This window comes from Lagenorhynchus albirostris, chromosome 20 (assembly GCF_949774975.1).
Source record: "Lagenorhynchus albirostris chromosome 20, mLagAlb1.1, whole genome shotgun sequence".
NCBI lineage: Eukaryota > Metazoa > Chordata > Mammalia > Artiodactyla > Delphinidae > Lagenorhynchus > Lagenorhynchus albirostris.
In genome coordinates, this window is record NC_083114.1 from 33,826,242 (window position 1) to 33,852,907 (window position 26,666).

Sequence of the window (26,666 nt, forward strand, 5' to 3'; positions counted from 1 at the left end):
ATTTCCCATTCAAATATTATTTTCTCTATTGTCATCATTAGTACTTAGGAAAAAGATGTGCAACAGAAAACTGTGTGTAGTGTAACCTTCTCAACCCTCTCCTGTCCTTGACCTGAACACAGTGTTCAAGTTGTGAAAGAAACCACCAGGGATGGAAGACGATTCCATTCATCAGAACCACCCACCCTAAGATACAAGCATCCAAGAGGAAGTTTACAGCCCTCTGGCCTAGAGACAGATGTCCTTTGGGCAACTGGACAGCCCAACATCACCATCTAACTCTGGTGAACATTTTGTAACAGTAACATTAAATGGTGATGGTGTCAGCCTATGTTTCCTCAGTGTATAGAGGCAGGTTCATTTAATGAGTCTACCTCCTGATTTGGGGATTACCTGCATAAATCTGCAAGCCAAAGTGAAAATTATTCAATAATGGTTAAGATTGGTATCACACAGTTACTTCTTGTTTTCATTCTTAACCTAGATGGTGGATAACCACAAGGAATAGTTCAGATTTGCAGAAATATAACAAGCAGGCTTCAGAGTCAAAACCGTAGCCAAAGTTATGTAGCTGACTGCCAGGAGAGCCCAATATAGCCAACTTGATCTTAGCATTCTAAGATTTGAAGGCAATTCAAAATGAAAAGATGTGACGTAATGGGTAATATTCTCAAGACATTAACTACTGTTCAGCTGGACGAGGCACCAATGCCAATATCAAAAATGGACTGGAAGCTTCTTCCAGTCACAGCTAGAATTTCTGACCTTCCAAGGATGTTGTGGGACAGACTAAACAAGAAATGTTAATATAACCCTTATTCAGTAAACCTGGGTTTACTGGGACTTTTCTCCATTATTTACACGTTGAACGAAATTATTTGCAGTTATGTTGGGAGGAAAAAGGAAGGAGGCTGATAGGCATTTTATTTATTTATTTATTTTATTTATTTATTTTTGGCTGTGCTAGGTCTTCGCTGCTGTGCGCTCTAGTTGTGGCAAGCAGGGCTACTCTTCGTTGCGGTACGCCAGCTTCTCATTGCGGTGGCCTCTCTTGTTGCGGAGCATGGGCTCTAGGCACGCAGGCTTCAGTAGTTGTGGCTCGCAAGCTCAGTAGTTGTGGCGCACGGGCTTAGTTGCTCCACAGCATGTAGGATCTTCCCGGACCAGGGCTAGAACCCATGTCCCCTGTACTAGCAGGCAGATTCTTAACCACTGCGTCACCAAGGAAGCCCCTGATAGGCATTTTAAATGCTCCCTGTCTGAACCAAATCAGAGGCTCACAGGCATGGCATTACTCCTAAGGAAGCATGGATTATACTACATTCGTGTGGACCACACCAGAAATAAGATAGAAGTAGTGAGGGGAAGACCACTCAGGATCAAGGTGGCTACAGGATACATACTTCGCCATCTAGACAGCTGTGAGGATGTTGATACTTTTTATTGATACAAAATTGCTCAATTTGGCTAAAGAGTCCCTTAAATATCTCTTAGGTAAACTTAAACAATGTTCTAAGTTTTCTATAAAATTAAGAGATAAGAAGAACTTTCAAAAAATAAACTTACTGACTTTGTTTTCAATGTGGCACAATGTTCCTCCAAATAGAGAAAACTTGACAGGACTTTAACATTTTACTTGATATTTTGCTCTCCAGATACAGCAAAAGATTAGAAGAAATTTGGTAGAGAGTCTATGAGGCAAGTTACCAGTAGGCAAGTTATGCTAACATCCAGAGGGGAGGAAGGCTTCCTTGGAGCAGCCCACATCCTGCAACACTGATTCACAGAAGCCTGATTTTCTTGATTCCCTCCCCCTAGGTTCCAAAGCCCCAGAAATCATCATCTAGTTCAGCAAAGCACACCATCAACAGTCCCACTTCTAGAAAGCAGAGATTGGAATGCTGGGCACATAACATTGATCAGGAAGCCAAGGTAAGCAAAAGAAAGGGGAACCAGCAGAGAACACAGCTGGGGGAATCGAATGCTACCATATCCAGTTGTTATCCATAAAAGAGAGTAAGACCTACAGAAAGAGAAATCCAAACAAGTAAAATGGCTTTTCCCAGCTACCACCATTAATGCAGATGTGGGGTGGAGGACCTGACCATTGCCAAAGCAGGCAGATCAGAAAGGAGCACTTTTCCAGCCTTCGTTCCTGCTCCCGAAGTCACTGCTAGCTGGCCCTCAGCTCAAGCATAGCAGTTAACTTCTTGATTTCCAAATCTCTGAGATGAGGGCAAAATAACGGATATTTCAAATGCAATTTAATGATATAAAATCCTAGAGATGTTTACGAAGTTTTCCTTTGTTTTTTAAAGATAAATGTGAAATGCCAAAATAAAGAAAAGGACAAATCCATCTTTCTGGTTCACATCTTCAACCTTCCTCCTCCTCTCTCTACCCCCCCTCGTCCCTCCCCTTCCCCTCCCTCCTTCCTCCTTCCCTCTCTCACTACCCCTCCCCGTCCTATTCATCTAAACCCAAACATTAACAAACAGCTCTTTTCTCCAAAGAGCTCAGCCTGTTGGAAAGAAAGTCTGGGTACTATCCATGCAGGTAAGAAGTAATTGGGATGACAAGGTGGGGAAAAATAAGAACAGCAGCAAGTCAGAGTCCCATTGGCATATGCCTGTCCTGACTGGCAAAAGCAGAAAGCAAAGCCTCAAACCAGTTCTCTGACAGGGCCCAACGCCCCTGCAGCACCCCCGTGTAATTACACACTTGAGTGACTGGACTCTGAAGAAAATTGAAGGCCTGAGCTCCGAACAGCTGCCATTTTCTCTCTCCATCACACCAGCGTGATTACTTGAGAAATGAACAGCCCCAGCTCAAAGCTACTCCAGAATTCTCAGAGGAAATATGGCTCCATGTTCCAATAATGAGATTCTTAAGGCAAGCGTTACTTACAATCACTCCGCAAAAGGAGCGAGCCGAGCCCCTATATCTTACAAATTAGAATTTAAGAAACCCAGCGACAGTCTTAGACGATCATTACTCTTCTGCAGCTCCAAGGATTCTGGACTTTGGCCTATTTTTAGTGCATAAAAACTGTTAAGTCCTTAAAAAGGTAATCATAATAAAATGAAAACTCACCATAACTACCTTCCTAAAAAGGCAAATTTTACTCCATTTTAGGTCCAAACTGACAGATTCTTCCATACCCTCATCATTATCTTTTTCTGCCAGAAAGTCTTGGCTTTATCCAAATGAGAATTAGCAATCCTTTTATTAAAATTTAAGGAAAAAAATCTAATTAGTCAGATTTCTTCCCTTTTCTGATTGAGAAAAAGAAAATCAGCAGGTTGCCAGAGATAATATCTTTGCCGAAACCTATCACTTGGAGAAGTTGAAATATTACATTGCGCCGTTATTGTTTTTTCCTTTCAAATGCATTTTCTGGTTTCCCCACCATCTAGCCATTCTAGGGTAGCAAAGGTAATGAACTCTCCCTGTGATTACATATTTTTTTAAGTGGCTATTCTAAAAAATGTTACATCCTCGAGAGTTAGCCAGCTAGGCAGATAACTGAGTGAGTGGCACTGTTGTTAACCAGAGATGTGAGGTAGATAGTTTCCCTTCATTCCGAGCCATGAAATAAAAAACAGCAGTGAAGATTTATAGTTTTTTTCTCCTTCAAGAAGAAATGAGGGAATTAAGGTACCAAGAATGCCAATTCCACAAAGGGACAAGGAAGAAAAGCACAGGAGCAAAAAGGTACTATAGTCTCCAAAAAACACAAACATGCAGCAGCAAGGCAATTAATTGCTCGTGGGGTAGAGGGGCTCTAAGAATAGTCCTATTGTTCTCTGATTCCTAGAATTAACCCAACCAGAAAAACCAAGGAGTAGAGAACTTACAAATCATCTTCAAAAATCCTTAAGTCCACAAAAATTCTACCCACTGGTCACATGTACATCAGTCCTATTCACGTTTACTAGTCTCACCTCTCCTTCCCTCTTTCTACTAATTCTCATATTACTAGGTTATAGGGACAAAAGCATGTATCTACTACCAACACAATAATCCCAGCTTAGATGTCCATGTAAATAAAACAGAAAGGGACCACAGAAAATGAGGAATACATTTAAATTTCTTTGGTGGGGGAGGAACAGTACTACATTTCTAACAGTTGTTTTTTGTTATTCAGTTTTGGATGTGAGAGCATTCATGGAACAAACAAGCATTATAACAGAAAAGTACACTGGCTAGATAAGACTAAATTTTAAAGCTACTGTCACTAGTGACAAGAGGAATAAGGAAGCATGGGGCATCTCTAAGTAGAGCGAAGAGATTTGAGTTCCCATGTAAGATTATATGCACAATTGGCAGAACAGTCCTTTTCTGACTGGAGCAGGTTCCTTCAGGTCAAGGACAAAGACAGATAGGAGAAATTGCTAATCTACAACCCAAGCCCCACTCATCCCACAATCACAAAAGACAGGAGCTTCTCCTCTGACCACAGCCGTCACAAGGAGAAATGCTTTTTTCATATCATCAACCATCTTTACAGGTTCTGAAAAATGGTACTCACAATAAGCATTGTGACCAGAAGATTCTTCTTGGTGACTTGAGCGTGAGAGAAGATGTAGTTCAGTACAGTGTTCATGTCACTCTTGTTCTCCTCCCGAAGGGCGAACACGCATTTGTCATAGTGACCTGCAAGCAGCAAAAAGAAGTGATCCTCACCCACGTATGCATGTTCACGTTTACATGCTATTTGTTTGTTTTCTAATGTCTCTACTTAGAAAACTGATAAGAAGTGAGAAGAAATACCGTAAGAATTTTCTTAGATGGATTTGTATAGAATTGGCAGTGTTGTTTAGTAAAAGCAACCCGAGGCTAAGAGTCAGGCAATCCGGTATAAGACCTGGGCTCAAAGCCTAGCTCTGCTACCAATTTACTGTATGCTCCTGGGCAAATCACTACCTCTCTAAGGCCTATTGTCATTAAAAAAAATTTTGACAGATCGGGGAAGGGTGCGTCTTACTGAGGAGCTGGGGATAACCCCAACCCCCTACCCTGACTCTAAACTCTCTTATTTCGCTTCCTGGAATGATTTCCTTAGAAGAGAGGGTTTGGCTGCTTAAAAAGAAACGTCAATACCATTAAACCCCAGCTAGAGATTCTGGTTCCATGTCTGACTCACTGAAAATGTTTCACCCTAACTAGGAGGAACAGTTTTAGCTCAAAAATAAAACACCAAACTTATCAGTGTCCACAAGAAGGATGGCTGCTACCTCTGGAATCAACATTTTCCCCCGGAAGTCCATGAAGCAGCTAAGCAATGCCTAGGAATTCCAGATCCAAACTAAGGCATAGATCAGGGAGAACCTTGCATGAAGTCAAAAGGTCTGTGGGGAGAGTACAGTTATGTATATTTTCATTGGCCTTTCACAAGGCCACCGGGGGCAGGTTAGTTCTGCCTAGCAGAGCTATGTTTTGCAACAGAAGCATAAGCTTCAGGTATACTGTAGTGATATCTACCATGGGATACAAGTAATATTCAGTTCTTTAAAAACAGCTTACCTCAGAATTAAATTTCCAAGCAAAGGAGAATTAGTGTTTGAATAGTCTCAAGGGTCAGAATTCTATGAAAATAGTAAAGGATTATCACCTTACTTCAGCCTGCAGGTTAGGTTACAAACCAAAACAGTGGCATTCAAACTGCATTACCATGGATTCCTCAAATACTGAATACAATCAACCAGGGCAACTCTGCTTTTATCTATTTTAAATATTAGAGATTGATATAAGATTTCTTTTCAAAATAAAACTAAATATATTTGAAAAACAGTGGACTACAATATTTAGAGAGCTGCCAATGTCATAAAAGACCCATTTAGAACAAAATGGAAGCTGTTTAAAAATTGGTTGTCCTATATAAATTCATATTTCTCCTGACCAAAACTTAGCTTTGAAGTGACAACAGAAATATATCTTGGTAACAGAAATCACTAGAACTGGGGGAAATAAAAAGGATATCTACCCAAGGAGAGGCAGTGGAGACACTAAGCAGAAAGAAAGCAATGATACCAAGTGCCTCTTTTTAAAAACTTTTTAATGTGAAGTATACATACAAAAGAATAAATAAACACCCAAGTAACTACCATCTATCTTAACAGAACATTTTTAGTATCTTTGAAGGATCCAGCGTGCTCCTCCTCAAAATCAACCGCTAAGCTGAATTTTAGGTTAATCATTCTTTTGCTCTTCTTTACACTTATCACAAATGTATACATAGTTTCATTCTTCCTGTTTTCAACTTGATAACAATGGAATCATTGCGTATGGATCATTCTGTAACTTGTTTCTTTCCCTCACCATTATGTTTTTGAGATTCATCTTTTGTTCATGTGTGTACCTCGGTTCATCTGTTTTCACTGCTGTAGAGTAATCCATTGCAGGAATAGACTAGAATTCAATTATCTATTCTACTTGTGTATATTTGGGTTGTTTCCAGTCTTTTTTGCTATTCGTGAATAACACTGCCACAAACAGTACTGTATATGTGTCCTTAATAAACATGTGTAAAAGTTTCTCTAGAGTATATCATCTAAAAATAAAATTGCTAGGTTGAAGAGTATAAGTTCAACTCCATTAGGTACTGACAAACTGTTTTCCAAAGTGGTTGTACCAATTTGCATTTCTGCTTACAGAAGTGGTGGAAGATGATGTGAAATTCAAATTTTTGCCAATCTTACTGTGGTTTTGGTTCACATTTCTCTAATTAGTAATAAGACTGGACATCTTTTCATGAGTTTGTGGATTATTTATGCTTCCTCTTTGGTGAATTATCTTTATATCTTTTGCCCATTTTTCTATTAGGTTGTCTTTTACTTATTGATTCAAAGCAGTGCTCTATAGATTACAGATACTAATCCTTTCTTAATCGTCATGATTTGTAAATATTTTCTTCCACATTGTGGCTTGTATTTTCAGTCTTTTTATGGTATCTTTTCACTAACAGAAGTTCTTAAGTGAGGGCTTCCCTGGTGGCGCAGTGGTTGAGAGTCCGCCTGCCGATGCAGGGGATACGGGTTCATGCCCCGGTCCGGGAAGATCCCACATGCCGCGGAGCGGCTAGGCCCGTGAGCCATGGCCGCTGAGCCTGCGCATCCGGAGCCTGTGCTCCACAACAGGAGAGGCCACAACAGTGAGAGGCCCACGCACAGCAAAAAAAAAGTTCTTAAGTGAGGTCAAATTACTTATCCTTTATAGTCTGTATTGCTGGTCTTTTTTTTTTTTAAGTTACCAGTAATTAAAAAAATATATTTATTTATTTCTTTGGCTGCACCTGGTCTTAGTTGCGGTACGTGGGATCTTCGTTACCAGCATGCAGGATCTTGGTTGCAGCATTCGGGATCTAGTTCCCTGACCAGGGATGGAACCTGGGCCCCCTGCATTGGGAGTGTGGAGTCTTAGCCACTGGACCACCAGGGAAATCCCTGTACTTACTGGTCTTATATGACAATATCTTCTCTGCCCTGAGGTCATAAGGATATTCTCCTAAAAATTTAGTAGCTTTGCCTCTTTAGTACATGTTTAAGTTTTCAGTTCATCTGGAATTGATTTTTGTGTGTATCGTCTAGGTTAGGGATCTTTTATTTTGGCAAATGAATAATCCTTTGTCCCAGCATCATTTATTGAAAAGTCTATCCTTTCCTCAGGTATTGATTTACAATACCTGCTCTGCTGTAAAGTAAGTTTTCATATATGCTTGCATCTGCTTCTGGGTTAATAGAACCAGTGTTCCATTGTTCTATTAATCTGCCCCTACACCAATATCACAATCTCTTCATTAATATGGCTTTATATTAAAACTTGACATTTAACTGGACAAATACCTCCACAGTGTATTTCTTTAGAAGAATCTTGGTTACCTTTCCTTTCGTGTAAATTATAGAATTAGCTTGACAAATTCCACAAAAATACACTAGTAAGATTTTTATCGGAATGTCAATGAATCCACAGATGAATTCAGGGAGAATCAACACTTTGCAAATATATATTCCAACTTAAGGCCATGATATTTATTTAGATCTTCTTTATTATTTTTACTGATTATAATTTTCTCCAAAAGAGGTTGCACATTTTTTGTTAGACTTATTCCTTAGAATTTCATATTTTGTGTTGCTATTTTAAATGGAATATTTTTCCAAAATGCTCTTCTAAATGATTGTTCCACTATAAAACTTGAATTTTGTATATTGACTTTTGTATCCAGCAACTGTGTTAGATTTTAAATAATTCTAATAATAAATATGTGGATTTTTTGAGGCTTTCTAGGTAGACCTCATACCATATCTAATAGTGGCTGATTTACTTCCTTACTCCTTTCTAATCCTCATACCTTTTCATTCTTTTTCTTGCCTTACTGCACTGGCTGGGATATCCAGTATGATGCTGAATAGCAGTAATGATAGTATGTGTCGTTGTCTTATTCCTAATCTTAAAGAGAATGCTTTCAACATCTTACCACTAAGTATGATGCATCCTACAGATTTTTTGTAGGAGAACTTTACATGATAAAAAGTTCCATTTCATTCTTAGTTGGCTAAGAATTTATCATGAATGCATCTTAAATTTTGTCAGATACTTTTATCATCCATATCTTAAGATGATGGCCATGTTTTTTCCTGTTTTAGTCTATTACGTGATAAATGACATTAACCGGTTTTTCAAATATTAATCAAGCTTGCACTAGTGGGATAAAGCCAACTTCGTTGTGATCTATTATTTCACACATTGCTGCATTTAGTTTGCAATATTTACTTGAGTATTTCTCCTTGTCATGAGTGGGAGAGTCATCCTTTAAGGACTGGAAAAGGGAGCAAGACTGATAAAAGAAAATATTAGGTAATCTTTCAAATTCTATGGTGTTTCACTGCCATCTTGTGGCAGAAAGCAGTATCAGCAGTATGTAGCTTTAAAATCTTAGCCAGGGTATTTTAGTCAGAGACTTTGTACATCATTTAGTAAAGCTCTACAGAGAAAGCCAGGGATAAATTCCACCTAACTGATACACTGAAAAGCACTGGAAAATCTGAGCCTTTTTCAGAGGCCTGTGGTTCAATCCATGGATTAGCTGCTGAGAGGCAAGCTCTTTGGATAGGGTTTCTCAATTTCAGCCTGGTCATGACTCAACCAGCTCTCACTGTACAAGGTCAAGAAGATGCCAATCTTCTGCTAGAAAAATTTTCTCAGCCCTCTCCCAGAAGCACACTGGATTCACAATCTCATCAAGCTGTGTTTTGTTGTTGTTCTTTCTTTGGCGCTAGTGAGATATAGAGGTTTAATTTTTAAGGGACTGGTGAAAGGAGGAAGAGTTTGTTAATGTCAAGTGTTAGTGACAGGATGGACTGGCTCAGCTGTTGCTCAGTCCTCGAGGGAAATGTTCCCAGATACAGAGTCCTCAGGAAGGAACTCACCGTTCTGGAATTGCGTCTCTACTCGCAGGTACTGCCGCAGCAGGTCCATCACCACAGCCTTCATGTGGCCTCGGATACCACTGCGGTACCTGGGCAAACAGAAAAAGGTCCCCACTGAAAATCCTGACAGGCTAACACTGTTAAATAACAGATTATTACATAATAAACCCAGAGCCCAGATTTACTAGACTTTCTACTGAACTGCTTTCCTTCTAATATAGGACAGGACAGGAGACAGCCTAGAATCAACTAACCAGATCAATTTAAATTCAAGTCTAAAAGAAATATGGCTACAGACAAGATTTTCTTTTTTTCCTTATAAAGGAATCACGAAAAAAAGAGTGCAAAGCAAAACCAAAAACCACTTGATAGCCCTACCTACCAACACCCTGGTTCAGTCCCCATTGCTAAGTTGAAACGATCACCACACCCTTGAAGTGGTTAGGGGGTATCTGAAAAGTCTATGAGTATCTTAAAGTTGAAAATGTCCTGTGAAGGTTCCTTTAATCCAATAGCTGAGTCCATAAGCTAAGGAGAATAAATATCAAATGGGGCCCTATGCCAGAAGAAAAATTAGGAGTTTCATGGAAATTGCAAGGAAAAAGAAAACGATGAGATTGCTGTGCCTTAATAATTGACAGAAAGATGCAGAGTAAAGCCATCAGAAACACTGAGTATGAGAGCTAGCTCACGATTCTAAGATATTTAGTAGATATACCAGATTTTCTAAGATAGAGGTGCTTTCTAATTTCTCTAAGTCAAACCTGAAGTAAACCTCTTTGTGACTACTCAGAAGAAAGGAAGGTATGGGGATGCGCAGGTCTGGGAATCTGGAGTTCCATGTAACTACCTCTGCACCAGCTGGACAATGCTCTGAGTGTTCATGAAGAAGACTTCCCGTTCAGATTTCCGGTTCAATGTAGCTGCGTGGCTATCTAGGATGTTGGCAATCTAAAGTATAAGAAAGGGAAAAAAAATGAAGCCCAGCATAGTAAAAGGACCCAAAGCATTAGCCTGCATAGCATCAACACTAGGAATCTTCTTAATTGCAACATGACAGTTTCTATCTTTCACATGTTGAGAGTAGCTGCAAGTTACCTGGTATAGTTTAGGGGCCCATTCATGATAAATAGGAAAGCAAAGGGTAGTAAGTATGCTGCTGAGATAGTAAGGAAGTCTCTGATGATAGAACTACAAATATCCGCCTACTTTAAATTCACAAAAATACTTCTAATTAAGGCACAGCCCCAAGAACAAAACTCTATGGGATACATGGCCAATATGCTTTCCCCTTAACCACAGATACTTTACATTTCACACACAGTACTTACCTTATTGGGCTTGTATCATGAAGCAGTTTTGTAAAGGGCACAATGATTAAACTTCAAAAGCACAACATCCAGACAGTAAGGAGGATCCAAACAGGAAGGAATCCTACAACATGAACTCTAGCATGGGCAGCCAGTAAAAAATGACAGTGTTACTCTATAAATACCTGCTGGCTGGGAAACTGACAGAGGACTGATGTGATGTTGCTAGCATACTGAGCCATTTCCTTCTTGATAGACTTCTCCACATTGGGGGGGATACGACCAGAGACACTGGTCATGATATCTTGCAGTTCTAGGAGAGGCAAGGAGGGATCTCTGAGGGTCTTCATCAACCGTTCAACCCAGTCTTTTACCTGAGAAGAAGGAAATAATAAAATAGGAACCAGACAAAATTAACACAATCCCCCAAATAAAATAATATATCTGAATTCACTACCATATAGTACAGGAATACCGTGCTTTATTGTGAGTTGCTTTACTGTACTTCGCGAATATTGCATTTTTTACAAATTTCAATTTGTAAAACCCTGTGTTGAGCACCATTTTTCCAACAGCATTTGCTCACTTTATGTCTCTGTCACATTTTGGTAATTCTTGCACTGTTTCAAACCCTCCACCATCAAAAAGATTACAACTCAGTGAAGGCTCAGATGATGGTTAGCATTTATTAGCAACAGAGCATTTTTTAATTTAGGCATGTACATTTTTTTAGACATAATGCTATTGCACACTTAATAGACTACAGTATAGTGTAAACATAACTTCTCTATGCACTGGGAAGCCAAAAAATTCATGTGCCTTGCTTTCTTGTAATACATGCTTTATCGCGGTGGTCTGGAACCAAACCCACAATATCTCCGAGGTATGCCTGTACTTACTTTGAAATTGCAATATAAGCACCTAACATTGTCCTTATTCTCTGGCTTAAATCCCAATTACATGCGAAGTCAATAACAGAGATAAGAAGCAAGGATTTAAAGACTTCAAATCCCACAGCTAATGGTGGGAGAGTTTCGGATCAAACAGCTTTCTTTTTCTCCCTCTTAAAAAAAAATCCTTACGTGACTTTAAACTATCTTAGAGAACAGGTACCCTATTATGTATACGCCTTTCCCCACCCTACCTCCCCAAGAAAAGTGATTCATACCCTGCTGCTAAAGAAAGGATCTGGAAGGCAGTATCCATTCATCACGTTGACCAGATTATCCAGGACATAGTGGAATACTCGATGCAGCTTCTCGCCTCTGAGTGCTGTGCTCTGGATCCGCGGCAGACTGCCTGTGTGAAGCTCAGCCTGTCAATCCCAATGAGAGGTAAAGTCATCCACTACCTTCTATTCAGGGTACAAACACACCACTGCAACTTAGATTCATCATGCAAAATCAAGACTCCTCTTCACCATACCCAGCTACAAGGAGAGAAGTCAACGGAGGAAGCATCATAAGGAAAATCACGGAATCTTAGTATCATAACTCTTACAAATTCTAGTTCCATAATACCAAAGGCACATGTACAAGCCCTAAGATCGGGCTAAAAAGCTTAAGGAAAAACTGGAAAACCAAGGACTGAAATCACTTGCCTTTCCAAACTACTGTTACCGTGTAATCAGCTCTTGGAGAGCAATATTAAAAGTATCTTCCTACTCACCTGCTGGACCTTGCTGGGGTTGTCCAGCTGCATTTTGGCTATTACACAGCCCGGGTCAAGAGCTGCTCCAGGCCGCTTGACATAATGGATACAGCCAGACTCTGCAGCTGTTAAGGTCATTACCATCTTCATGACCTACAGTGAAAAAAATCTCTTAGGACCTAGCTTTAGGGATTAATGACAGCTACTGACACTTCCCCTTTCTATTTTCTACTTCCTTTCTGTTACTCTTGAGTCCTTGTCAATTCCAGCCAACTCTTGTCCCACCTTCCCTCCCATGGCCCGGAAGCCCAATCACCACACTGACCTCGATCTCAGCATAGCACTGGCCAGCGAACACATGGCCTCCATCCTCCACAATGTACTGGATTAACTTCCCAGCAGAAGGTGAGCGCATCACCGAAGGGTCATTTTCCTTCTCAAACACACAGGTTTTGTTGCCAATCGTGATGCGATACCTAGGAGATAAGTGGGAGTATGTAAGTCAATAAAGCACCTCAAATTGTAAAAGATAATGGTAGGATAATGTCAATCTTAAAAAAAAACCCTGAAAACTTCATTCTACACACACACACACACACACACACACAGCATTTATTGGATCCCTTTTTAAAAAAAAAAAATTATTTATTTATTTATTTGGTTGCACTGGGTCTTAGTTGCGGCTCACGGGCTCCTATATTTGCGGCTTGCTGGCTCCTTAGTTGTGGCAGGTGGGCTCCTCAGTTGCAGCACGCATGTGGGATCTAGTTCCCTGACCAGGGATCCAACCCGGGCCCCCTGCATTGGGAGTGCAGAGTCTTAACCACTGTGCCACCAGGGAAGTCCCTTGCATCTTTGCTTACAATGCCAAATAACCCAAATTTCCTTCAATAAGGGTCAGATTAAATAAATTATGATACATCCATATAATGGAATAATATACGACCATTAAAAAGAATAGGTACCTCCATCAAGAAAAAAAAATGAAGGTGATGCTGATGTAATAGCTACCATTTTTTGAACTCTTATTATATCACAGACAATGTTCTACAACCTTTCCATGTGTTAATTCAGTTAATTACCACAGCCACACTGCATGATTGGTGTTGAACAGTATAAAAGATGTTAAAGGAAAAAATAAGGTACAGAACTAAATGTTATTTTTATTTGTGAATATATTTAAAAGAAAAACAGTATGTACATATATGTAACTTGTATATACATACAAAATTTCTGCAAAAACATATGAGACTGTTAACAGTGGTAGCATATAAAAGGGGGAATTTATTTTTCATTGTCTGCCCACACAGGAGTGGCGGAGAGACAATTTTTTAAAATTCATTCGTTCGTTCATTCATTCATTCATTCATTTATTTATGGCTGCGTTGGGTCTTTGTTGCTGAGCACGGGCTTTCTCTAGTTGCGGCAAGTGGGAGCTGCTCTTCGTTGTGGTGCGCAGTCTTCTCATTGCCGGGGCTTCAGTAGTTGTGGCATGCGGGCTTTGGTAGTTGTGGCTCACAGGCTCTAGAGCGCAGGCTTAGTAGTTGTGGCACACGGGCTTAGCTGCTCCACAGCATGTGGGATCTTCCAGGACCAGGGCTCGAACCTGTGTCCCCTGCATTGGCAGGCAGATTCTTAACCACTGCGCCACCAGGGAAGCCCAGAGTCAATGTTTTTAATTATAAATACTTCTTAATACTCTTGAAATTTTTGTTAAGTGCATGTACTATTTTTTTTTTAATTAGAATAGAATCCACAAAAAGACCTTGAAAAATCCCAAGAGTTAGTGACTACTCAGAGAAAAGACTGATACAATGACCAGCAAATGGACCTTAAACAGCCACTCACCTATCCACCTCCTCCTTCATGTATGTGGTATAACTGCTGCCATCATAGGACAAGAGCAGTCCTCCATCACTCAGCCGATGCACATCTACTTCCACACATGAGCCATTCATGATCACCACGTAGGAGTTCGGGGACTGTCGCGTCACCTGTAGGAAATGAGACCCCGAAGAGACAAGTCAGTGTGTCCCTTCCAGGGGGAGTCCCAGACAAAATTTCGGTATCTCAGAGATCTAGGTAAGAAAGCTCTGCCAGAGAGGAAGGAAATTCATGGCACTGGTGCTCTGAACACTAGTGTCTGTGGGCATGGCTCAGCCTTGCTGCGAGCAAAGAGGGGGGACCTTAGATGCATCTCCCTGCTCTGGTTGCTCTCTGTCTCCTTTATCTCTTGGCTGCATATGTGAAATTAAGCAACAGCTAAAACATTTTCAGAGAATCATTAAATACTGCTTTGACACAAGGCTACTGACACTAATAATGACTATAATTTCACTAACACCCAGCCCTGCAGTAAACCAAACTTTCACCCCATCTCTTGACCTAAAGGAAGCAGACTGACAAAGAGAGAGGCAAAAAGTACAACATTGGCTTCAGTGGGGTTCAGCATACCTTCAGTACATACTTGACTCCCTCATAGATAAGTTCAACATCTACTGTATTCAGAAGTGTATGAGCAGAAAGGACTTGACCCCTGAAAGAACAACAATGTGAGAGACACTTCTAGAAAGTTCTAAAAGTTTACAAGGGAATCTCAAAGCTTATCAGTTATAGCATTTCCTGGAATAGTAAGACTGAAAACAACCTAAAGGACCATCATCATTAAGGGACTGATATATAAATTACAAAAAAGCCATATAATGGAATATTATGCAGCCATTAAAAAAGAAAGATGAAGCCCTTTATGCACTAACATGAAATACTCTCTAAAATACACTGTTAAATGAAAAAAGCAAGTGAAATTGTGTAGGACAGCTTCAGAGTATGCTACCACTTGTGCTTAAAAAAATAGGTGGTAGGAAGAAACAAATATTACATATATATGCTTATATAACTTACCATATGTCTGAAAGATTACAGACAGAAACTGGTAACTTGGGTTGACTACAGGGAAGGAAACTGGGTGGCCAGGGAACAGAGGTAAGAAGGAGACCTTTCACTACATACCTTTTTGTGCCTTTTGAATTTTAAACCATGTGAATATATTATCTGTTCTTAAAAATAAATAAAATTAAAACTTAAAAAAATTTTGAGAAAAGCTCCAGTGCAATCAACCCTCATCTACCCCTATCAACTGAATTTTATTTGGGGTCTTAAAAAATAAAGGCAGTAGGCCATGGCTGGGTGGAGGGGAAAGGGAAGGACATTGCCGAGGAAGGAAAGAAACACTATCTCTTAAGAAAGACTTTGATAATAATTAAAGGAGGGAGTAAAAATGCAAGTGAGGAAAGTTGTTAATAATGGGTGAATCTGGACAAAGAATACATAGAAGTTGTTTGTATTATTCACGCAATTCTTCTATAAATCTGAAATTATTTCAAAACTCAAGTTTTAAAAATAAATTTAAAGTAACGTTAAAAAGGTAAGGGGAGCTCGTAGAGGAGAGATTACGTGTGACATATCTGTACACCAGTAGGGAAACCATTTAATTAGGTTAGAGATTGCATGTTGAAGAATAGAAATGAGTGTGGCTCGAGTGGTAAAAAGGCGCCATAGTATATAGGGAGTTGGAAGTCACTCTGAGGGATTTAGATCTGATACAGAAGGGGAATGTGAGCTGATGAAGGTTTTAGTGCGTAAGTGTAACATAGTGAAAGATTTTCCTGGTAAGACTTGAACTGAAATCTCAGTTCAATTTTTAAAATTTTGTTTCTTTTCTTCCTTTCAGACACCTCAAAATGGAGCTGATGTGAGTCTAACAACACAGAAAGAACTAAAGTGCCTGTGATTAAAGTGCTATCAAATGATTAGCCTTGTGGACAATTCCTCCAGGGACTCAAAGGCAGAGCTCAGGCTTCAGAACCAGTGTTGGAAATGAGTTTAGCCCCACACATACTTGAGAGACTCATGAGGTCATCTTGAATATCAGCCTCAATTATTAATTCCTGAAATTTTACAGGTCATATATGAAATATTCAGGGTTCCTTGCTAGAGTAAAACACCAGATTTTCATCACCAGGGCTTGGAGAGATTTGATGCTTGTACAGAACAGAATGTTTGCTTCAGCTGGACTCCAGTTTTTAAAAAGCAACCTATTCTAACTGTGGTATAAACCAATTTCTAGAATCTGCCCTTAGAGCCCCAAAATCATTTGCCATAAACTCCTACATCCCTTCTCTCCCCTGCCTCCATGGTCAGTGAATAACAAGTAGCACTCACAAGCTGCCAGGAACAGAGAGAAGAATAAATGGGCCTCTGAACTTCAGTCCTGCACTCAGGACCACTAGTTAGCTTGCACAGACTATGAGAAGCAAAGCCTACCTCTCTAAGGAGTGAAGGAAGTTGGAGATGCTATTCCGCAGGCTCACATCTGCCACGTGGAGAGCCCCACACACGACTCCCAACATGGTGTCAGGTCGCTCTGCCTGAAAAGAAGGAAAAGAGAGCAGATCAAAAGCAGGGTCACTTGGCACCATGGCCCCTCAATTTTAATCAGGCTCAAATGTGCTGTGAAGAATCAGCTACCATTGAGAGTCTCCATCCTTATTGTCCAACTGATTTTTTTTTTAACATTTACTCTTTTTTAAAAGTATTTTTTTAAAATTTTTATTTATTTTATTTATTGATTTTTGGCTGCACTGGGTCTTCGTTGCTGCACGTGGGCTTTCTCTAGTTGAGGTGAGCAGGGGCTACTCTTCATTGTGGTGTGCGGGCTTCTCATTGTGGTGGCTTCTCTTGTTTCAGAGCACGGGCTCTAGGCATGCAGGCTTCAGTAGTTGCAGTACACGGGCTCAGTAGTTGTGGTACGCGGGCTCAGTAGTTGTGGCTTGCGGGCCCTAGAGCGCAGGCTCAGTAGTTGTGGCACACGGGCTTAGTTGCTCCGTGGCATGTAGGATCTTCCTGGATCAGGGCTCGAATCCGTGTCCCCTGCATAGGCAGGCGGATTCTTAACCACTGTGCTACCAGGGAAGCCCCCAACTGATTTTTGAGACAAAAACACATTTATTTTTAGAATCTGAATAGAGGTCTCATTTGAATAGAGATGAAAAACACCTTTCCCTCCACCCTCCCAAGATTTCCACTGAGCCAATCGAAGAGTAGCTCAAAAACAAGCTTTTGTCACAAATAAACTTCAAAAGGTACAAAGATTTGGCTACCAATAATCTCAAAGAAAAATGGTGTATAACCAAACTTTGGACCTCCAGCTAATTTACATGAATCTAACAATTTTATACAAAATCTTGAGTAATTTATATTAGCCCAGCGATTCAGGAACAAAGGGTAACTTCTGTTGATTAAAATGAGGCCCGTCTCATCAGTGCTTGGTAGATAGATGTAGAAGTTGGTAACTCTGAACCAGATTTAACATCAAGTGAGGAAAGAGAAAGTATTTCAATCCCTGCGTGCCTCTCTTCAAATATACCCTTGGAAGTAATACTACAACCTATAAAGTGACTGTGTAACACAGGCACAAGAACTCTTACAGTGTTAAAATCACACTGACTCCTAGATTTTTCCACATAGACCAAGAACGATTCAGATTAGAATCAAATAAATTTTATCTAGCAGCATGGATTGATCACACCACAAGCCTATAAAAACCCAATCCCAGAAGTTGTTTGTGTAAGTGGAGAAATACACACCTGTACTTTTTCTGCTATCAGTCTGTCCAGCCAGCCAGTGTCAATTCTATTCATCTGAAAGCTTTCAGTCTCCAACAATTTGATCAGGTATTCGACTGTAGTTCGAAAGTCGCCCCGGATAGATAGTTCCTTCAAAGCCACCACCATGTTTCTGGGAGAAGGACAGAAGCAGATCTGTTTCAGCAACAAATGTTCTATGGTTTTTCAATAATTTTCAAGAATTGTTTCATTCCTTTAGAGTTTCAGGAGGCGGGGGAGAGAGACAGTTCCAAGAACAAATGAGGGTGCAGATATATATGTGCTTATTCCAGATAGAATTTTCAAGAACTCAGCAAACTTATGAGTCTGATTAATATTACCATAAGAGCATCAGCAGATCACATACATTTCATTAAATGGAATACAGAACAAATTATCTGCAAACCACCCAGTTTTCACTGTTCCCATCATTCCATTCATTTATTGCTGGCTAACGAGAATTAGGGCATAATTCCCCCCTCCTTACACCTTTTTTATTTTATTTAGGTAAAGTTTACATTTAATAAAATATACTTAAGTATATTGTTCAGTGAATTTTTACAAACACTAATACCTTAATTTAAAGGTTTCCATACAATGGAGGTAACTGGCTGGGGAGAGTCAGGTATTATTAGCCTGACACTGCATGTGAGAGTGGTGGTTTTTTTTAAGCTGCATTTTAGCCATCTGTGGAATGACTTGCTCATTACTTTGATTACTTTCCAATTAAGTGTTAAATGATCTAACTTTAACAAAATTTCAAATACCATGGGGTTTTTCCCTGTATACTTCTGCCCAGTGTTATGCTGAACAGGGCAGGTCCCTACTTCAACAAATATTTATTATGCATCTCACAGACTCAAGACACATACTAGACTCTTAAGGGAGAGAGAATGTGGAGACAATAATCACTTTAAAAATATATGACAGGGCTTCCCTGGTGGCGCAGTGGTTGAGAGTCCGCCTGCTGATGCAGGGGACACGCACGGGTTCCTGCCCCGGTCCGGGAAGGTCCCACATGCTGCGGAGCGGCTAGGCCCGTGAGTCATGGCCACTGAGTCTGCGCGTCTGGAGCCTGTGCTCCGCAACGGGAGAGGCTACAACAGTGAGAGGCCCACGTACCGCAAAAAATTAAAAAATTAAAAATAAAAAAATATATATATATATGACATAATATCATAAATACCAGTAGAGAGAGATAAGTAAAGTGTGGAGCGGTTCTAAGAGGGGAGAAAATCCACCTCCCTATGGTTTCATAAAGAATGTGAGATCTGACATAGAAAACAAACTTGTGGTTACCATAAGGGGAAAGGGAGGGGGGAGGGATAAATTAGGAACATAAGATTAAGTGATACAAGCTACTATACATAAAATAGATAAGCAACATTTTTTTACTGAATAGCATGGGGAACTATATTCAGTATCTTGTAATTACCTATAATGGAAAATAATCTGAAAAGAACATATATATATAACTGAATCACTTTGCTGTACACCTGAACTAACACAATATTGTAAATCAACTATTCTTCAATTAAAAAAAAGAAAAAGAATGTGGGATCTGAAATGGGATAAAAGTTAAGCTGGGATTATGACTGTGACAGAAATATTCTTCCAAGTGGTCCAGGAGTTCTCAGCCTAGAACATTATTCCGTTTCCCACCTCTACCCTCCTCTCTATGCCCTATCTCAGCCTGACTTATTCCTATACATATTTCAGATATCAATCTAGAGGTCACTTCCTTTTGCGAAAACATCCCTGACCCTTTCTGGACTGAGTTAGCTGATTCAGCTCTACGCTCCTATAACACCCTTATGTAATCCCACTATCAGAGACGGCACTTCCTACACTGTGTTCAATTGCTTATTTGCCTCTCTTACTCTGGATCATAAAGTTCCATGAGGGCACAGACCCTATCTTGATCCTCATTATATTGTCAGAGCCATTAGATATTCAGTAAATATTTGTTAAATGGAGTGAATGAATGGATGGACAGAGGGAGTAGCAAGAACAAAGGGAAAAAGGAAATAAATTAGGGGTTGTGTTCAGGGAATGTTATGATTGAAGCAGAGGGTATGAGGACAGGAATTAGGGGCAAGTCCATTCATCCAACAAACATCTACTGAGTGCTTACTATGTTCAGGGGACACAGCAGCAACAAGACAGACACGGTCTTGTTCTCATGGTATTTAGATTACAGTCTGCGGGAAATATGGGTTGGGGCTATCCTGGAGAAGAATATGAACACCAAGCAGAAGAATATAGACCTAATATAATGAAGAAAGAAGAAACAAACTCTGAGCTGAAGAATGAACTTTAGCATGGTATTAAGAAGCAAGTTTAGGGACTTCCCTGGCTGTCCAGTGGTTAAGACTCTGCAATTCCACTACAGGGGGCTGTGAGTTCGATCCCTGGTCGGGGAACTAAGATCCCACGTGTCACAAAGCGCGGCCAAAAAAGAAGGGCAAGCTTATTGTAGAGACCATAATTTTCATATGCTAAACATTAACCTGGTAGCTTTACACTGTAGAGAAATGTACAGAGCAGGTCAGGAAGTAAGGAGCAAGGCTTTTGGAGCAGGTCATAAGACATGTCCTGTAGAGAATGCTCAGTGGCGTGCCAATCAGGACTGGAAACCTAAATACCAATAGCGGCCACTCTGGGGATGTAAATGAGTGAGGCAGACTGGACGGGAGCTGTGTGAACTAGAGAGTTCGTGTTTCTTCTAAAGGAAGCAGTCACACAAAGCTTCAGTTAACTTTTGCCAAGTGGAATACAAAACCAACCGTCATCCCGTTCTTTTAAGGGAAGACAGAAATCCATGTATTTACTTCAATCTCCCAATTTTTAAATATTGGTGATTTAAAAAAACTAACACTCTACAAGATAATCAAAACACATCTGTGGCTGTGACTAGTCGGAAAGCCACTAATTTGCAAGCTCTAGTGTAAACCTTCTTCACTTTGGCAAAGCAGGATAGGACTGAAAGAAAAATAAAAAGGCAACTTTTATACCAGATGGTTTTTCTGGTAGCATTGCTTTAATTCTGAAAACTCCACTTATAGTTTTGAATAAGTGGGAAGAGTTGTAGAGGACAAAATAGAGAAAATTTGAGGTTTCCCAACTTCTGAACACATTATTAAAAACGAACATTATTAATAAATACTTACTGATTACACAATCTATGTGTGCAGTTTAAAGGTCAAAGGAATAGTATTAAATGCTTGGTTCAAGTAAATAGACAATTAAAAAATAGAACTAGATCAATTTTGGATAGATCTTCTAAAATATCTAACCTGTCAAAATTACCTCCTAGAGCCCTACTTTTCAGGCAAGCAAAACTGCTATTAAATATTTAATGTTTACGCTCAATAGAATATTAACTAATACCTATGATATACCAGTTATATTATACGCTGTGTGTATATTTCATAGCTCACTGAGGTCTCTCATATAAGCAATGTGGACAGTCCCCTTATGCCCTTTTCATGTAATAAGCAGTTTCATTTTATTATTTTAAATGGCTACGGGACATTTACAGCTATACCTTTATTTTGATGACAAATAACAGGTCTTATCTCTGACATATGTCAAGTTCTTGAACAAGAATCTACCTCCACCCCCAAATGACAACACCATTTCTATAGAAAAATATGATATTTTTAAAGCAATCAATTTTATAAGTTTATTAAAAACATTGAAAGCAAAAATACTTGAAAATGCTCAGGGCAACAGACAGAAAAACATCTGCCAAACACTGAATAAATTTAATACAACATGAATGTAAGTACAGTCAAAGATATATTTCTTCAAGAAGGTTATTCATATTAGTACTTTTATAACAATACCTGATTCCCATTCCCATGCTCACACCTTCATTGAAGATTAGCACAAGTTTATTCTCTGAAATGCAATCAAATGCTATTATACTCACGAAATTGCTTCCTCTCGGTTTTCTCCCCAAGAAAAGCAGTGACCGAACTGAGAATCAGCAAATTCATGAAGTCCCCCTGCAGCAGCAACACTGAAATAGCCCCAAACGTTCTTATTGCTGCGGAAATTCAGTTCCTGAACTGTTCCTGAGCTGGGCTTAAAACCCTATTAGAAGATTCACAGATATAGAGAACAAACAAGTGGTTAACAAGAGGGAGAGGGAAGGAAGGAAAGGAAATATAGGGGTAGAGGATTAAGAAGTACAAACCACTATATATAAAATAAATAAACTGCAGGAGTATTGTACAGCACAGGGACTATAGTCAGTACTTTATAATAACTTAAAATGAAGTATACTGAATCACTATGTTGTATACCTGAAACTAATATAATATTGTAAATTAACTACATGCAATAAATTTTTTAAATCAAAAAAAAAAAAAAACCCTGTTAGAGAATGAAGAATATGAGATGATATTATATTTCCAAGGAAGAGAACGTTCATATACTCATTGTTCAGGTTCTGTGTAATCACACACACACAAAAGCAGAAATGATACACAAAAATCATAAAGGCTTGCGAGCCAATGTCCAGTGCTACAGACCCACTAAGGACTCTACAGTGACTAAATAGGTCTAAGTGACCAATGGAACAGTGATTACTTATTTGTCTGCTCTTATGAAGCCTCTATGAATTTCCTTCTCCAGAGGAAGTCCCAAGATATTTCAGATATGCCCTCAGATAGCATCTTAATATTAAAGTTCACAGGGAAAAAAAAAGTGTAAACCTTTTAAGTGATGGGTTACCTCATCTGGATTTTCACTAGTGATCCGAGCAGCAATAACGTGGCCCCTTGGGCAAGGAACATGAGCAGAATTTTCAAAATCAATGGGAGCATCACCCCAGGGAGATACCCCATACATCATACGGATATCCTTGATTCTATACAAAGGGATCCCCATGGCAATCTGAAAGGTAATAAAACACACATCACTCATTTTTCACAGTTACTTGCCTTAAAATGTGGAAGCTATCAGATTTCTCATTTCAGTAGCCACCACCTAAAACACCCTATTTTTATAGCCTGCATCCTACATCATGGAATAGGTGACTCTAAGTTACTTGAAACAAAACACACGTAAGGTGTTCAATACTCCCCACTCCTTAAAAAGTCCCCAAATCCCTAAAGCAATAGACATGAGCTTCCCTCTAATTGTCATTTCCCCATCAAGGGATCAGAATGAAAATATCCAAGGGAAGAGTCAGTGTCAGTGGCTCTCCAAGTTCAGACAGCTCAGAAGTCCTAACTATGTCATAATTACTTCATAATTATCGCCACAAACCACTGGAGAAAGTATGTAAATCTTTATTTACTGGGTTCCTTAACAGGGACCACTGGGGACCAGAAGGGGTTCTCAATGTGGGCAAAGAATATGTTATTTACAAATAATATCAAACTTCATCATGAACTATTACTGCTTCCCATAGCATTTGTTTCCTGGGCTGAATGGAGAAAATAATATTGACAGCCAGCACTTTAAACATTATAAAAATGAATGTGTGCTGCCACACTCTTGCCATGAACAACCTCAGCCACCACTCTAAGGTGGAATTGCTTCAATTTAGAACACTAGGAAAAAGGAGTAGAGGACCATTACGATGTTTGTAAGGTTTCCTACAATTTAAACAACTGAGTAAAGCATATTATTTGTTAAGTTTCTTTCTGATATATGACATTTTATATCAGATGTGTCTGGCTAAAAAATAATAATATTCCTAGATTTGTACCATATCAGGAAAACCAACCCACACATCCCAAGCCATAGAGTGCAAGAGATGAACATTACACGAGACTCAGATAAGGGGCGTCTTCTCTTAACAGACGCTGCTTGAACCAGTTTTGCAGGCATCTCTGACATTCCAAACTTCTGTAAGCAACTCTCTGATCAAGAACAGGGTGACTCACCTGGAGCTGTGCCGCAGGGAGGTTGACATCGGCCACCATCTCTGTACAAGGGTGCTCCACCTGTAGCCGAGGGTTCAGTTCCAGAAAGTAGAAGCTGCCATCCTGGCTGTAGAGGTATTCCACAGTCCCAGCACTCACATAACCAACCATTTTGGCAAGTTTCACCGCACACTCAAAGAAGAAAGATAAGGCAACATAAGTATGTCACCTTGTCCAGCTGATGGGCTACTACTTATCTATACCTTCTCCCTCTCAAAGAGCCAGTGTTTATAAAGGCTTTTAGCCATGTGAGTGAATTTCACCCTCTCTGATTAAAACACCATGGGAGGGCTTCCCTGGTGGCGCAGTGGTTGAGAGTCCGCCTGCCGATGCAGGGGACGCGGGTTCGTGCCCTGGTCCGGGAAGGTCCCACATGCCCCGGAGCGGCTGGGCCCGTGAGCCATGGCCGCTGAGCCTGCGCGTCCGGAGCCTGTGCTCCGCGACGGGAGCGGCCACAACAGTGAGAGGCCCGCGTACCGCAAAAAAAAAAAAAAAAAAAAAAAAAAAAAAAAACACCATGGGAGATTCTGCATTGTACACTTGTTCCTAGTATTTCTAGTATTCTTCCTAGAATACGAGAAATTCTTCCTAGAAACATGGCTGTCCAGCTAGAGACTAGATTTTCTACCCTCCCTTAAAGCAAGTGACTAAGTTTTAACCAATGCAACGTCAGCATTGGTGAGTGATATGCATAATCCCTGAATCATGTTTTGAAAAGGAATTGCTTGTCCTCTATTCCTGGCTTTTCCCCTTCTATGGACTAGAACATGGTCATGACAGTGCAAGCCCGTCTCACCATGCAGATGAGAACATACTAAGAATGACAAAACAAAACAGAAAGAACCTGAATCCCAAGATGGTCTCATGGAGCAGAATGGTCCTACTGGTCCTGGAGAGATCACCTCAGATTATGATTGGAAGGAAAAATAAACTTCTATCCTATTGCGTGGTTGTACTTTTTTGGATCTCTTTATTACAATAGCTTAACCTGTACCCTAATCAATACAGAAACTATTAAATTCAGGTAGGATGCTGATATTTAAAAAAATTGAAGCATGTGATGCTGACTTAACAACAGGGTAGCAGCTCTCAAGGAAACAGATGCTGCAGACCGGAAAACTGGTGGCCTCCTTGTTAGGCATAAGAAAACATTTGGGAAACGGTCTCCCACAATAACTTGGAATGCGGACAAAACACCAACTGAGCCCTAAGAAAAGTGGTTAGAAAAAGTCAGAATGTGAAAAAAACCAAATGCCTTTGTATCCCCAAACCAGAAGATTAGATTCTCACCCTGAAGCGACCCAGTGCCAAAGATCAAGGCAAGGGGGCTGCTTTAGTATCAGCTGGCCTCAAGGTAGTCAGTACTGAATTGAGGAGAGAAAGAGGGCTGAACACAGAAGGAAGTAAATAAAGAGGAAAAGTTAACTACGTCCAGAAATCTTGAATGTGGTTACTCCTACCTAAAGCTGAATAGAAGCAAAGAGTCCAGAAACGTACTAAGTTTTGACGGAATTGTATTTCTAAACAAACCACAAATCTGGCTTTCAAAACCCATGACTGATAATCACAGTCATCTGTGTGGCCCCAACCCTGCACCAGCAGGAAGTGAGCGGTGAAAGCTCTGCCAAAGAAAGCATGGTCTCCAAAGCTCAGTCATAGAGGACCGTGAACAAGGAAGAACTTCCCAGAGAAAAAGGCCTTAACGGTGCCTTGAGGAATGACAGGCAAAGAATTTACTTCCAGAGAGCAGAACCAGGGGCAGCCAGAGGGCTAATGGAGGTATTACTCCACCACATGACAGGAAATCACCACAATTCCTACCTAGAAGAATTTGATAACTGCTATGGATCAGTGATTATTGCCTCTTTTTCATTCTTCTTTTTACCAAATGGGAGTTATCCTGTTCCTACTCCACCACTGTATATGGCAAAAGGAGGAATCACAAGGGGTAGGTAACTTGTATTCTAGGTCACTGGCCCATACAAAGCCACATGTACATATAACAGAGAGGACTGTACATTACCTAGAGAGTTGGACTTTGGGCTGAATATAGCAACTAGGTGGGACTTTGGGCTGTCTTCTTTGGGGAAAGGCTAAGAATGTTCCAAGAGTGACAAAAAGGGTGTGAAAGGATAATGGGTAGCCAGAGGAGCAGACACAGATTGTTAAATGCCCTCCAGTAATTTTTCATTGCGTCATCCATTTAGTAATAGAATCTCCTGAATTTCAGCTGAGCATATGGCCACCCAGCTAGTGACTACAATTCCTAACATCCCTTGCAGCTAGGTGTGATTGTGTAACTGAATGTTGTCCAGTGAAAAGTGAGCAGAAGTAATACGTGTGACTTCTGGCTCATATTTTTATATGCTTGCCTTCCAAGTCCTCTCTTTCCCCCTCCCACAGGCTACAGTGTGAACATATTCTTGCGAGCTAGCTTCAATCATAAGGTAATGACACCCTAGAACAAGGGTGGGCAAACTTTTTCAGTAAGGGCCAGATAATAATTATTTTCAGCTGTGTGGGCCATATAGTCTCTGTCACAACTACTCAACTTTGTCACTGCAGTGATAAGGCAGCCACAGATAATACATAAATAAATTAGCATGCCGTGTTCCAATAAAATTTTATTTACAGGGACTCCTCTGGTGGTGCAGTTCTTGAGAATCCACCTGCCTG

The 26,666-nt window shown here is 40.1% G+C and overlaps 1 protein-coding gene across 4 annotated transcripts in view; it reads right to left on the minus strand.

The window, feature by feature from the left end:
• ACACA (acetyl-CoA carboxylase alpha) overlaps positions 1 to 26,666 on the minus strand; it is a 172,399-nt gene that overhangs the window by 67,759 nt on the left and 77,974 nt on the right. For all 4 annotated transcript variants that reach the window (XM_060135650.1, XM_060135647.1, XM_060135649.1 and 1 more), the window contains 14 exons: positions 23,952 to 24,122; positions 22,792 to 22,953; positions 21,986 to 22,149; positions 18,034 to 18,184; positions 16,712 to 16,815; positions 14,843 to 14,924; positions 14,237 to 14,382; positions 12,714 to 12,864; positions 12,407 to 12,541; positions 11,907 to 12,053; positions 10,924 to 11,112; positions 10,279 to 10,379; positions 9,429 to 9,517; positions 4,532 to 4,656 (listed from right to left, as the gene is read on the minus strand). In XM_060135650.1, coding sequence (XP_059991633.1) covers positions 4,532 to 4,656; positions 9,429 to 9,517; positions 10,279 to 10,379; positions 10,924 to 11,112; positions 11,907 to 12,053; positions 12,407 to 12,541; positions 12,714 to 12,864; positions 14,237 to 14,382; positions 14,843 to 14,924; positions 16,712 to 16,815; positions 18,034 to 18,184; positions 21,986 to 22,149; positions 22,792 to 22,953; positions 23,952 to 24,122 — 1,917 coding nt within the window. The remainder of the gene's footprint in view (positions 1 to 4,531; positions 4,657 to 9,428; positions 9,518 to 10,278; positions 10,380 to 10,923; positions 11,113 to 11,906; positions 12,054 to 12,406; positions 12,542 to 12,713; positions 12,865 to 14,236; positions 14,383 to 14,842; positions 14,925 to 16,711; positions 16,816 to 18,033; positions 18,185 to 21,985; positions 22,150 to 22,791; positions 22,954 to 23,951; positions 24,123 to 26,666) is intronic.